The 14,971-nt window shown below is 43.8% G+C and overlaps 1 protein-coding gene and 1 long non-coding RNA gene across 2 annotated transcripts in view; both read left to right on the plus strand.

Moving 5' to 3' along the window:
• LOC113007711 (interferon alpha/beta receptor 1a-like) overlaps positions 1 to 6,913 on the plus strand; it is a 22,700-nt gene extending 15,787 nt beyond the window's left edge. The window contains exons 3-6 of the mRNA XM_026144570.2: positions 792 to 976; positions 2,556 to 2,710; positions 6,184 to 6,334; positions 6,418 to 6,913. Coding sequence (XP_026000355.1) covers positions 792 to 976; positions 2,556 to 2,710; positions 6,184 to 6,334; positions 6,418 to 6,704 — 778 coding nt within the window. The 3' untranslated portion in view covers positions 6,705 to 6,913. The remainder of the gene's footprint in view (positions 1 to 791; positions 977 to 2,555; positions 2,711 to 6,183; positions 6,335 to 6,417) is intronic.
• A 168-nt stretch (positions 6,914 to 7,081) lies between these two features.
• Positions 7,082 to 8,038, plus strand: LOC145421033 (uncharacterized). Its single transcript, XR_013902300.1, has 3 exons — positions 7,082 to 7,222; positions 7,780 to 7,850; positions 7,971 to 8,038. It is a non-coding gene; the product is annotated as an uncharacterized LOC145421033 (long non-coding RNA).
• Positions 8,039 to 14,971: the final 6,933 nt, after the last annotated feature.

Genomic DNA, 14,971 nt, shown 5'->3' on the forward strand with positions numbered 1-14,971 from the left:
TACATTTGCTTTATACACATATATGTAAGCATTGAGCCAAATTTAGTAATGCCAACGTATTAAAAGAACAATATTTGGGGGACTGACTTTTTCTCCTTTTTTCTTCCTTTCTTTTTTTCTGGGGTGTGTTTGCTACTATTTTTATTTGTTTGTTTTTGCTTGTTTCTTTTCCATACCTTTCTACTGTGCTGCTTACACTAACAAAGTGCGCTGTCAGTCTTCCCTTCTGTTTTTGTCTTTGTGTTTTGTTTCTTCTTCTCTTTTTGTCTATGGGGTAGTCACTCTTCATTTTGTCATTTTATTGTATTCTTGTGTGTCTTGAAAGGCGCTTTTAAATAAAATGTATTATTATTATTACAGCTCGTGTCCCGGCTCGTGTTTCTCCTCTCTGGTTTCACTGGAATTCATTTGAGACGTTTATTAACCACCTGGCCTGCCATCATGTGATCACATAAAGACCTTTTAACTCCTCGCTGGTATTTTAATACAAGTTTAAGTGTAAGTCAGAGTGTGCTCCATGCCTCAGAGAGCCGTGGAGCAGCCTTCCTCTTCATAGTCTTCCTCCCTCGTCCCCATCATCCTGCTTCCACAGGCGTTAACCTCCCAGCCCCGACCTATGAAACAGACACGTTTACTGAAACACGGCTGGTGTGTTGCTGTTGTAATTTGATTTTATTTGAATGAAAGCTCTCCCTCCAGACCCGCCGAGTATTCGGGGAGGAGCGAGCGAAGACAGAACACAAAGAAAGAGCAGAAGGGTTTAATGTGTTTTCATGTTCATGTCTCCTCAGGAAGCACCAGCTGAAGAGGAAGACTCCAAACTGGATCACGGCGTGCAACCAGACGTCACACCGGTCATGTGACCTCACACGCTTCAAGCTGTTATTCATCGGCGACTTCATGCTCCGGGTGCGAGCCACCGTGGACGGGCGGCACTCGGAGTGGGCGCAGAAGACGTTCTGCCCCTATGAGGAGGGTAAGTACTCGGCTTTCCAGGAAGTGTGACGTGCACATGCTGCAGCAGCGTGTGAGCTCACAGCCTTCGCACTGTATCGGTGCAACAGCCGAGAGCTGCGCTCAGCAGAGATAAAGATCTCCAGCTTCAAATATGTGACTGTGAATCGTGCGTCCATGTGTGAGGCTCTCATCGCTGCAGTAAATGAACCAGAGTCAGCCAAGCAGTCACAGAAAGTCTGTGCAGGTGTTCACTAGTGATGTGTCCTGCGTGTCGGTAATGTCGGGGGAGTTTTGGTAAGCGTGTATCGAGGCTTGCTTTGATTACGTATGCAGTGACGTTCGAGGCCTCGCGGGCAGTCCGTACCACGTGACTGATTCAGGAACTGGCTCGCCGGTTTGCGCCAGATTCGAAATAAAATGGGCAGCAAAACACAGCTGATTTCCACCATCACTGTGTTGTGGAATTGGATTACGTACGTGCTACATAGCTACTTGAGCATTTCTTCTTCGATGGAACCAGCAAGAGATTTTTTTTAATCTCATCTCTCCTGATAAAGTATGCACACAGTAATAAATATCATGATAAGCACCATAATATAAGTAAACAACACTACAGATCCTATAATCTGATTTCTGTCTTTCAGTTCATTAAAAAGTGAAGCGCCACACACTAGTTTGTGTCATTGTCCAGATGTACATAAGCATGATTACACAGTTACACAATCATACCAAAACTCTGTCCTCATAGTTTCCACTTTCTCTTTTGTATCAGACATCCTGAGACAATATTCGGGATAAATAACCATGAAAACAATTTATTTATTCCATTTAGAGGTTTACACATCACATCATTATAATCACAGAGCCTGTTTCACTTGAATTGTCCACTTGATGGCGCAGTAGAGCAAATGAATCATCGCAATGCTTCGAACCTTGAGTCGACCAGTTGGATGGAAGCTTCAGTTCATCACGAGGCTTCATCTCACCATCAGTAGTGTTCATTACACATCCTGGGACCTGAGCTCACCTCTTATCTGAACCGCCTGTGTCTGAATCATTACTGCAGGTATTTGCTTACCTGAGCCGTCAGTTTGTTCTTCCTCACATCTGCAAATATGCAAACCGTGCAGCAGAGCTCTCTGCAGGTAGACCAATACAACGTACGCCTGACGGCATGTTGAGGATTGGTGGCTCTCAGAGAAGCTTCCTGAGATCAGGATGGTCCCCTTCAGCTCCGGTTCAGACTGTGGCAGCAGCTGTGTGGGGAGTCTGCAGTTATGCAATGACTGCTTCAGCAGGGGACGTCTGAAGAGCCTCGCTGAGCTGAAGACGATCAGAAATGAAACCGTGAGCGAGCTTTTCAGCGTCTCGCTCGTCAGAGCTCTCGCCGTCGCTGACTTCAGTCCAGTCAGAGTGAAATCCTGGTTTCTGTGTTTCTGTCTGTGTCCTCAGTGAAACCGTCTGCCGTCATGGTGGGAACCTCCCCAGCTCCAAGCACACTGGCATAACAGAGCTGTAGCAGATGGAGTGGACTGTTAGAGAAGCTGCAGCTTTGATTTTGTCCAATAAAAACGTCTCTCCACATCTGTCCCCCTCAGCCTTCATCGGTCCACCTGATGTGACTCTTCATGTCACTGGGACATCTTTGGAAGTCAGCATTAAAGACCCAGTGTTCAAGCATTCAGAACTGAGGGAGACGTACACCTCGGCCACCTATAACATCACCTACTGGAAGAGCAGCTCGAAGGAAGAGGTGGGAACGCCGGTTTGTAGTTTGGACCTTGAACGTGTAGAAACAGTCAAACACAGGAAGTTAGTGATGTTATGGGCCGGGACTGAGAGCCAGGCAGCTGCAGTTCACTCATGATTTCAACCACGTTAGCAGTGAAATGAAAACTCAACATTAAAACAAATCAAAGATAACAATAAAAAAGCATAAAAACTAAACACTGAAGATTCACTCAGTAATAACTACATGTGTAATTACATCTTTGAACAATTTTCTTAAACTTATCATTAATCTGTTAAAAATAGGCAGGAGCGGCTTTGTGGTTTGTAGAAGCTGTTTACCCACCATATTTGAATACAATGGCTGGGAAAGACATCATGTTTTACATTCGTGGTCAGAGACAGCTGAGGTAAACAGCACTGACAGCCTTCCACAGGCTTGGAGGTGGACGCGGTCCAAACAGTAGCAGGAATACGACCACAACCGTTATGATGTACAGTCCAAATTTCATGTGTTTGATCTCTCATAGAAGCATGTTTGTCCTACAGCAGCCACCGTAGTTAGAGCTACGCACTTAAAGTGTGAGGGGTATCTTAACAAGGTTCCAAGTAGAGCTTCAGCATGCAACAAGAAGAAATGTGACACAAAACAACACTTGAACTGAAACAGGCTGTTTTACACCAGTTTAGGACCACATGCCTTTAAAAAGCCAAATCTGTGCAAAAATGTGGATTCATTTCATTTTCTGTCAGGTGGTCACTGCCATGATGTTCTGATGGCAAAGGCAAAAAGACTTTCCCTTGTTGAACGTGGTCGGGTTGTTGAAATGCATAGGCAGAGTCTCTCGCAGCACGCCATCGCTGCTGAGGTGGGACGCAGTAAGAAAGTCATTTGGAATTTCTTAAATCTTAAATAAATTCTTAAATGATCCTGAGGGTTATGGAACAAAAAAGTCAAGTGGAAGACCCAAAGAAACGTCTCCAGCACTGAGCTGCAGGATCCACTTGGCTGTCCATCAACACACTGGACGATCCTCGACCCAAATTAAGGCTGTTACTGGTGGCGACTGCAGCCCCATAACCACCAGACGGCATCTGAGACTGAAGGGCTTCAAAAACAAAACACGTCTTCAAAGGCCTCGTCGCCTTGGACACAACAGAACTGACCGTTTGGACCAAACATGGGACGTTGAAAAGTGGAAGAAAGTTTTATTCTCTGATGAGAACAAATGTAACCTTGATGGTTTCCAACATTACTGCCATGACAAGTAGATCCCACCTGAGATGTTTTCTACGCCCCACAGTGGAGGGGGCACCATAATGCTCTGGGGTCTTTTTCCTTTAGTGCAGGGGTGTCCAAACTCTGGCCTGCAGGCCAACTGCGGCCTGCGATCCACTTTTAATTGGCCCGCAAGTAATTTTATAAATAGAATAGAATATGGCCGCACTTCAACTTTTGCCTGAGTGTATTGCACTTCTTATTTTTAACACCAGGGGGAGCTGCTGTTGATCAAGGCAGTTGCTCCACCAAAAAGGACAATCACAGAAGAAATTTACCCCAAGTTATTAAACATGGCAGAACCAAAGAAGCGAAAAGTAGAAAGTGAGTGCAGAAAATTTCAGACATGGTGGGAGAGTGAATTCTTCAAAGAATTCAAGGAGAAGTGTCTGTTTGATCTGCACTGAGACTGTGGCAGTTATGAAAGAAGATAATGTACGACGTCATTATGAAACCAAACATCAGGCCTGTGCAGCCGACACTGGTGCTGAGCCAGAGCAGACATTAGCTCTCCTGCAGGGTCAGCAACTATGTTTATTTCGTGCTCAAAAGGTCCAGGAAAAGGACCAGCTATGAAGTCGCCCAACTCATCGCGAGACATGGCGAGCCTTTTTCAGATGGAGACCTCATAAAACACGGCCTCGTTAAAGTCACTGAAATAATGTGGAAAAAGTGCAGAACTTCAACAACGTCAGCGTGTCCAGAAATCCAGTCGTGCGACGCACTGAAGACTCGTCAGCCAACATTAAACTGCACCTGTCTGATAAAGCTGTGCTTTTGATTTTGACTCCATCGCAGGCGATGAGAGCACCGACGCCACAGACGCCGCACAGCTGCTAATCTAATTTTTTTTGCGGGGAGTGGACGAGAGCACGAGCGCTTTAAAAATATATCCCACAGTACCCGTGTGTTAATGTGCACATGCTTCAAATATCAATAATGCGCATCTTTCTGTCACTACCCTGCTTTTGAGCACCACTTTCTTATGTGCGTTTTTCTTGTTAACACACAGAGCACACCGCTGTGCACGGCGCACGCACATGCAGTCAGCTGATCTCATCTGACGCAGATCTGCTCCTTGATCAAGTGACATCACCAGAATAATTTACTAAAATGATGCACTCCTGTTATTAAGCCCAGTTCAGTCTGTTAATGTTGATAAAGGTTTCAAACAGATGTTAACAGCTGTGTTGCTGAGCCTAATAACTTAAATAACAAGCTTGAAATGTACCCGTCACATCTTTGTTTTTTCTCTGTGCTGTAAATCTTCTAAGAATAAATCCGAGGCTGTTGTGAGAACGAGCTACCAAAGCTTTTTCTGAATAAATCAATAAAGATCCATTTATGGAAAGCTGTGATGAAGGCAGTTTTGTCTTTAATTATATTCAACAATATAACATTCGACCACTTCTAAGTGATTTTTCTAACTTTAATACACTAAAGTTAAGGTTATATTCCTAATTTCTAGTAAGTGGCCCCGCCCCTCCTATATTTTTATGTATGTGGCCCTCAGTGAAAAAAGTTTGGACACCCCTGCTTTAGTGGAACAACGGAGCTTCAGGAGATAAACGGCCGATGGCTGTGTGCAGATGTTGCAGAGAACATCCCTCATTGCTGAGAGCCCTCTTCTGTGTGGTAACCACTGGGTTTTTCAGTAGGATAACGTTTCAGTACACAATGCAGGACAAAGGACTTCTTCCAGGAGAAAAACATCACTCTTCTGGACCATTCTGCGTGTTTCCCTGATCTAAATCCAACTGAAAACCTTTGGGGATGGATGGCAAGGGAAGTTTACAGAAATGGAGAACAGCTTCAGACAGTAGATGTCCTTCATGCGGCCGTCTTCACCACTTGGAGAAATGTTCCCACTCACCTCATGGAAACGCTGGCATAAAGCATGCTGCAACGAGTCTTTGAAGTGATCAACAATAAGAGTGGAGCTCCTCATTACTGACTTCATATTTGGGTTTACCTTTTTTGAGGTGTGGTCCTAAACTTTTGATGAGCTGTAAAACAGCCTGTTTCAGTTTAAGCGTTGTTTTGTGTCACATTTCTTCTTGTTGCATGTTGAAGCTCTACTTGGAACCTTGTTAAGCTCCAGCATGCAAAATATGATTTTTGCTCATTTTAAACTGGTTTTAAACTTTTGATCTGTATTGGGTCAAAGAATAAAAACAGATACTGAAGACCTCTGACCTCCTCTCTGCTGCCTCCTACAGGTAAAAAAGATCCTTGAAACGAGGCAGGACCGAGTGGTTCTTAGTGACCTGGACCCGATGAGCGAATACTGCGTCCAAGTCCAGATCATCTATAACAGGAACCCCAGACCGGGCGAGTACAGCGACGTCGTCTGTGAGCGCACCGGTGACGGTAGGCACCGCCGTCAGACAGCCGTCACAATCGCTCAAGGTGTCGCTGATGGGCTCACCTGCTGCTGTGTGGTTTTCTTACAGTGGATGCAGCTCCGTGGGTGGCGGCCGTGGTGACGTTTGTGGTCATGGCCACGGTGGTGACTCTGGTGGTGACTCTGGTGGTCTACTGGAAACAAATCTCCAAGTTCCTGTGCCCAGAAGTCGTGCTGCCGCCACACTTTGAAGAGGTGTGTGTCCTGCCCCCTCCGTCTCTGCTGCCTTTCAACCCCTTCATCTACCCAGTCTCGCTGCCCTCTGAGCACTGTGACCAGGTCAGCATCGTAGCAGACCACAGGACTGAGGAGGAAGGAGGGTGCAGCACAACCTGATACCTCACAGGATGGGGGCTAGGAGGAGCAGGAGGGGGTGGGATGCACTTTAAAGACTCTGAGAATCGGCCTCTGACTGTGAGGTTTTAGAGCTGTGAACTCTGCAGCAGTGAAGTGATGAAGACGAGCAAGAACAGGTGAAGCTGGCCCAGGTCACGCTGCAATGCATTGTGGGAGCACGCCACCGTTTTAGCAGGTAGCGAATCAAAACAAACACACTGTGTTGGAAGGAAGATTGCTATGAACCATACTTCAAAGCAGCTCAAAAGAAAAAGGACGTTATGGAGGAAGATTGCATTGGAAGTGTGGACCCGTATGAAACACAGCTGAAACCCTGAACCGCTATTGACTTAGCTTAGCCTGATCTATTCTCGTTCCTTGTCTGTGGAGTCACCGCGTACAGGGCGAACCAATTTTGCCATTATAAATCTCTGGAGGCGCACATCCACCAAGGATCGGGTACAAGATTTGGCAATTATTAGACTCCACGTTGTCAATACGCCGTCATTCAAACAAAGGTAAGTCAGCTCGAGTACTGCGAGTGAAATGCGTTTGATTTCCCCGAACATTCAAAGTAGTGCAGCATAAATTCATTCATGAGGGGAAAGTAGAGTGAGAACATGTGGAGGCTGTTAGAGGGAAAACACAGTGCGTTCACACTGAGTAAAGTATTCTGATTGTATATTTTACAGTTTTGTACTGTCGTTCTAAAATATCATTAAATTTACATAAGTAGACTGATTTTACATGTCAAAGGTAAAATAACATCACGAACCGTATCTTTATGCGGGAGTTATTTTCTGTTATTTTACGGTTGTATTTTGGCGCCCCGGCTGCCGGAATATTACAGGTTTTTTTTAACAGTGCACCCTACTTGAAAATGGAGGTAAGTTCAGTAAAGTCCTTATCACGTTAGAGTGCGCACTTCCAATTTAAATAGTGCTCTTCAAACACTTTCAGATAAGACCCTTCTCAAAGTCTAAAAAATTCAGGAGCCTAATTTTCCATAAAGTGTTATTTTTTAATTATTCAATAAATAATGTTTGATTAAAACCTAACTATGAATGTGTTTCAGGGAACGCTGAGGACTACTGCGCTGTTTGCTCCGTGTTAGATGCTGACGCTGACCGCAGCATGATTGAAATGGTAAAACAAAAGAAACACATAAGTCTTAGTATCATTACTTGCTAATCATGTTTAAAATGTTGACTAATAGTATTCACTCAACAGAATATGAGTTTTTATTTTTCGCGTGGTGTGTCCTAGGATGCTAAAGGCGTGTGCTGCTGAACTTGGAGAGCCGCTACGAGTCTTCAACCTCCAACAGAGGCTGAGGTCTTTTAACATCTGCAGGAAGCTCCTGAGGATGTTTGACCAGTTGGTGGTTGAAAAACTCCTTTGTCCCACATCATCAAACTGTTGAACTCCTCTCTGGAGGGGAAAGCGAGGGGATACAGGGCGGGAACAACTGAGCTGTAGTGCCTTTTCACTGCGACTCACTCAAATGTGGAATCCACTGGTATTCCCATTTATCCATATTATATATTCTGCATTTATATATGTGTTATATGTATATATGGTATATTTATGCTTAAATCCTTACTCTCATTCCCCTTTATTGCATCTGTAACATGCAACTTCTGTCGGTGCTGTGCTGCTGGAAACTACATTTCCACCCACCTGAGGGATTAATAAACTTTCATCTAATCTAATCTTTACGCTCAGCAGAGTTCCATGAAACTACAACAAACCACAGTCTGATCATCCAACAACAGCTGACACAGCAGAATATCAAGCATTATATAATACAGCGGTCTCCAACCTTTTTTACGCCACGGACCGGTTTATGCCCGACAATATTTTCATGGACCGGCCTTTAAGGTGTCGCGGATAAATACAACCAAATAAAACTAGTACCGGTACAGAAAAAAAGAAGATTTATTCATAACACACGTGAAAAGCCCCAGGAAAACCGAGTAAACGATAAAAACGATAACAAAATAACGCTGAAAACCAATAAAAACCCTGAAAACCAGACATTTCACACCTGAGCCTCAACTCTCGCGGCCTGGTACCGGTCCGAGGCCCGGGGGTTGGGGACCGCTGATATAATATGTAATGAGGAGGGGGCTCAGCTGTTCATATGGCTCGAATACAAAGACGACTCCTCAGCCAGGCCTCATTTCAAAGCCCTGTAGCGCCACCCTGAGGCCCCAGTGCTACCTGTACACGGGCTGTTGAGGCCAGCAGGAGGCGCTCCAGTTGAACTTGTTTTCCCATCAGTCACTGCGTGGACGCACACTTCAGCTGCATTTATGAATCATTTGAACCCTCCTTTATTTATTTTGTGCATCTCGATGATGTTTTGTTCTGCTGGGCTGTTCTTTTGGTCCGGCTCTCAGACTAAAGGTCAGCTGTCACATCACATGTTTTTTTACAGGCTACTGACAAAAAAACAAACACTTTTAACCACATCCTCGCTGAAAACACAGAAATGCAGAACTTCAGCAGCACAGGAAGTTTTTTTTAGTCGTTTATTTATCCAGGTAAAAAAATCTCATTTCCAACAGAGTCCTGGGCCCTGTTTCAGGAAGCCGGTTTAGTGCAAACTCTGAGTAAGTATACCCTGAGTTAACGGAAACTCTGGGTTTTCGGTTTCACAAAGCGAGTTTAGATTAATTCTGAGCGAGTTACTATGACGACACACTCCGTGAAGCTAACCTGCCCCCTAGCAGGTTTACTTCAACTAACCCTGACGTTCTCCGCCTCTTTGTCGGAAACCTGACTGTAGGAAGTGTCGGACATGGCGTGCCACTTCCTTGAAGAGCCAGTAGATGTTGAAGCCCAAATTCTCCGCAGAGCTCTCCGCCGGGAGAGAGTGATTAGAGCGCGTTTGGACATTTTATCATTTCCTGATGATTTCCTGTGTGAACGTTACCGTTTTTCAGCACAATCTATAATTTATTTGAATAACATCCTCAGGCCTAATATTGCTCATGTGACACATCGCGGACATCCTCTCAGTTCTGTACATATTATTTGTATTGCACTTCGGTTTTTTGCAAACGGGAGCTTTCTGTATAATATTGGTGACGCTGAGCACGTTTCCAAGGCTACCGTCTGTCGGGCAGTCAGGAATGTTACAGTTGCACTGAAACGTCTCCTGCACTCGTTTGTGGTGTTCCCCGGTCACAGACCCACAAGATTTATCAAAGAGGGATGCCACAAAATTGCAGGTATCAGGATGAACGAAACTTAATTCATGATGTGGTGATACTTGGACTACTACTTAAATTTTACATTTATTCTCACGGTTCCCAGGCGTGATTGGCTGTACAGATGGCGCTCACATTCCAATTATTGCTCCTTCAGTAAATGAAGGAGACTATGTGAACAGGAAGTCTTTCCACAGCATTAATGTACAGGTACATAGTTCCCTGTAGCATTTCAAACTAACAAATTATTTCATTATAGTAATGGATGCTAATTTGTGTTCTCTGCACTGTGAAGATCATATGTGATGCGGAAGCCAACTGCTCAGCCTCTGTGAGTGGTGGTGGTGGAGGACCCCCACCTGTTTTTCGGGCCTCCGCTTTTTTTCTGTTGGCTATAACGGGTCACATTTGAGCATACAGAGTAAGCAAATATGTACTTGTAATGTGCTCAGATAATTTCAATAAGTGCTTACAGAGGGGAAATTAATGTAGCCTCTAACTGCAATTGATTTACATGGGACAAACAGACCAAGCACTATGGCTCATAATACAATTACACCTTACCTGTTTGGACTATATTTTTATATTTCATTTTTACTTGCTGCCAGGCACGTTTGGGGCCTGTTGGGTTGCACCTGCGCTCACATCACATCAAAAAATAAAATGTATAAAATAACAAATAAAATAACATATGATAAAATAACGTGTTAAATGGGTGGAAATCCCTCGATCAATGTTTAAATTAACACTCACGCATTGACTCTGTCGGCTATGTTTTGCCATGCATGCTCCCTTTGTTTTGCAGCTGAGGCTGTGTTACTTTTTTTCCTCAAAATTTGCATGTTATCGGCATATGCTGCCATCAGAATTTCGGCCTCAAGCGCTGTGAAATACATTGACCGCGCCTTCTTTCCCTCCGTCTCCATGGTGACTCGCTTAATCTGTGCTCCACTAATCAGGGCTTTATGTATCCTCGTCCGCGCGCTTAACTTGGGGTTAAAGCAACTCCGCGTTGACTGAACTAATTGTTATCAGCCTTTCTGAAACCGAATATTCCGAGTTGGACAGTTCGGGGTTACTCAACCCTGAGTATCGTTTTTCACTCTGAGTTTTCTAAACCGGCTTTCTGAAACAGGGCCCTGGTGTTATGAAGGAAGAAAGGCTCAGAGTTTTAAGTCGTTGCCATCACGGGCTCATCTGATTAGAATGAGAATAAGCAGTCATCAATCCTTTATAGGGTTCTCCTTTTATTCTCAGAATCAGTAAGCAAAGACACACATGGAGTGCTAACGCTGAAAGGAAATAAAGTGTGATTTAAGTCACTCAATAACTCAAAATAACACATGAACTCAGGAGACTCCAACAGAAACTCACCTCAGCTGCTGCCCCATGTGTGAGCGAAGAGTGAGCTGTAGGTGAGTGCAATCAAGGGCAAACACCACACCCAATCAAAGGTGAGGAAAAGAAACAAGGTGCATGTGATGAAGTGAGTGTGCTGAAAGGTGAGTCTTTACAACACCTGGCATCACGTCAAATATACACGTACCACATAAACACATAACATTTAAAACAAATACAATATTTCATACAAACATCTGAAAAATATACAATAACAGATCCTTAAGAGCGACATTAAAAACAATCACACTGAGTAAAAGAGTTGTTCTCTCGTTCCTTTAAGATGGAGGCACAGCCTTCAGTTTTCAGGCCCCTCTTCTGTGGAGCCAGCTTCCAGTTTGGATTCAGGAGACAGACACTATCTCTACTTTCAAGATCAGGCTTCAAACTTTCCTTTTTGCTAAAGCATATAGTTAGGGCTGGACCAGGTGACCCTGAATCCTCCCTTAGTTATGCTGCAATAGACGTAGGCTGCCGGGGATTCCCATGATGCACTGGGTGTTTCTTCTTCACTCTCTTAAACAAAGTCTATTTTAGTTTCATGATCTGTAATGAAATGATCTAAATCATTTATAAAACAAACTGACCTCTACACCTGATCTTAAAACCTATTTTGTCACATCTAAGTTGTAATTGGAACATGAGATGAAAATGCAAAGTTTTCTTTTCTTCACTGTTACTTGTGTTGTTGCAGGATGGGGTTAAAATCATATTTTCCTGGGTATGAGCTCCTGATCCCTCAGCTCCCAGTATGAAGTGGTTTAGTGGTGTTCTTCTCACAGGCATCTGTGTCACCTTCCCTGGAGCTGCTGGTTTAATCTTTTAAACTTGTAGGTCCTGAAACAATCTTTGCTTTCCAGTAAAATTCCTTTTGTGTCTCGTTTGTCCTGAAAAGTTTATCTGGCTGTGTTTCCTACTGACGTTGGAACTGTGACAGTTTCAGTATGGCTGTTGAGGACAGCGTGCATACTAGGGCTGCCACGACTAGTCACGATTAGTCGACTAGTCACGATTAGTCGACTAGTCACGATTACGTCGACTATCAAAATCGTCGACGACTGATTTAATAGTCGACGCGTCGTTTGAAGCTTTGTAAGATCCTGAAAGATGCAGGAATAAGTAGCAGGATTTAAGAGTGTAATAACGGACTGAAACAGAAGATGGCAGCACTGCATGTACAAGGATGCCGGCTGCCGTTAAACCCCGAAAAAGAAGAAGAAGAAACTGTGTCCCAGAATTCATAGCGCAGCCCAGCTCAGTTTCCAACAATGGCGGCAGCTGCTAGTTTTAATATTACTCTTATTATTCTTTCTGGGTCACAAAATAAACGTTTAACATATTTTCAGGCGAGAATGTAGCTGTGTAAACCTCAAATATCGGCTCAGTTTATCAGGACACCGCATATTTTCAAAAGCGCTCCGACGTTTTCGGAGACGTCTGTTACCCACTAGCTCGATAGTTAGCCGGGGGCTAGGCTAACTAGAGCCGTGAGAACACCGGACTCCCGGCAGATCGTTTTCAAACCCACCGCCGTCTTTCACTACTCAGGTTAAACATGATATATGAGTCACTTAGATAAATTAAAAATGTTATTGTTTGGCTTTTTTCAGTATTTTATTTGTTCCTGAGTAAATCTGTTTGGCTGAGATTAAAGTTATAGTTTTTACACAGCTGAATAAACGTCAAGCAGACAGCTGATTATCAGAAGTGTGAGATGCTCCAGAATTTACTCCGGTGTCCTGTTATATTTTAGATAGCAAGGAGTTTATTAAACTTCACCGAAACAATCTGCAGATTTCATTGAAATTTAATAAACTCTCATCTTGTCTTTATTTTTAGTTAGCACAGACCTTAAACACTTAAACCTGTAAGCTAATGATAGTTATATAAGAGCAGATGCTGCTGGTGCAATAACCTGTACGTATTACGTCCAATGGATGATGATCTGATTAGTCGACTATCAAAATAATCGTTTGTGGCAGCCGTAGTGCACACACAGTTCTGGAAGGCTAAGCAACTTGGAAAGAAATGTGTCTGGACTTGTTGCTTGAAGACGTTTCACCTCTCATCCGAGAAGCTTCTTCAGTTCTAAGGTCAAATGGTGGAGAGTCCCAGATTTAAGCCCTAAGTGTCCCCCCAGAGGGTCATGGACCCCCGTTGCTCCTCTACCTAATCATATGAGCCGAGGTGTGAAAACCGGTGTCTCTGTTCAAAGAGGGTCGGAGAACAGAGGCGGTGGCTTATGACACCAACTGTCTGCCATTTATAATCCAGAACCTTCACAGACACAGTTCTGGAAGGTTCTCCGTATTTAGTTGAAGGGTTTCTATATCAGACCCTCGGTCTGTAACCAGCCTGCAGAAATGTGGACTTAGATTTATTTCACAATCTAAACTATGAGTCTGGATCATGAAACCTGATATCTGTCTTCATTTGATTATAATGAATTCAAACGCTTCCTGTTGATAGCACAAGACACTGAAATTCTTTAGTCCTCTGTTTAATTTTGTGGGAATATTTACATAAATCCTGCAGCAGCGGTTTGTAAGAAAAGAAGGACACATTTATAAAGCTCCATATTTCTGAAGCACCACTCTCAGACTGACCGACCACGAAATCCTTTAGTCCAGCATGGAAATCACAGATAACTTATTGTGACGCATCAAACGGTGCACCTTTATGACAGGTAAATATTAAATCCAACTGCGCATGTGCTGCTTTTCAGTTCTGAATTCTTTAGACAACAGATCTAAAAGTTTGTGTTTTTTAAGAGTGCAGGTCAAAGGTCAGAAGCACAGATGCAGTTGTTAAGTCATCACGTACTCGTGTTTTTAAACATGTTTTGTATTTTGTTCTATTTAATCTGAACAAGCCCCTAAAACAGTCAGTGATCACTGTCGGCCTCTCTCTTTTTTTACCACCACTGTTCATTTTAAAGCTCAGTTTTTAAACCCTTACGATGTAACTCCAGCCCCTGCAGCAGTATATGAATGACTAACCTCGTATTGTGGATGGATTATCTCAGTTGTTCTCCTGACTGAAGTTTGGTCCGTTTACAGCATCCTGCCATGCGATTGCATTTGTCTCTAACCATCGGGAACCCTCATGTTAACTTATCGTGTGGAAAAAAAGTTAGTGTTCATCCTCCAGCTTCACTGTGTTTATGCTAGGTTAACATAGCTGTGTCGCTAGCGATCACGTAGTACAGACCTTCCCAAAGTGTGTGTGTGGGGGGGGGGGGGGGATGAAAAGGGGGGGAAAAAACAAAACGCTTGGACACTGCTAGCACGGGCGGCCATAGAAACGCAAAGCAGGACATGAAGCATCACTGAATATGTTTCCAAACCAACTTCATTCTAAGCCAAAGACTAGAAAATATGGTGAAGCAAATCTTCCCTTTGGCTTCACCTGCACAGGTGCTGAGGTAGGTCTCCCTGCAGGATTAGTTTCCCCTCCGTTGGGAGCAGCGCTGGGCTCTTCAAATCACGGACAAACAGGATCCCACATTCTTGATTTTTAGTTCACAAACACTTGTTGTAATGACTAACTACTCCTGACATGTTGGAGATGTTTGCTCTTTATACAGTAAAGTTACAGCGGGATACAAATAACATCAGGCTGATCCTGCCACGATTTGTTCCCCCGGTTCAAATC

Source organism: Astatotilapia calliptera, chromosome 16 (genome assembly GCF_964374335.1).
Source record: "Astatotilapia calliptera chromosome 16, fAstCal68.1, whole genome shotgun sequence".
Lineage (NCBI taxonomy): Eukaryota > Metazoa > Chordata > Actinopteri > Cichliformes > Cichlidae > Astatotilapia > Astatotilapia calliptera.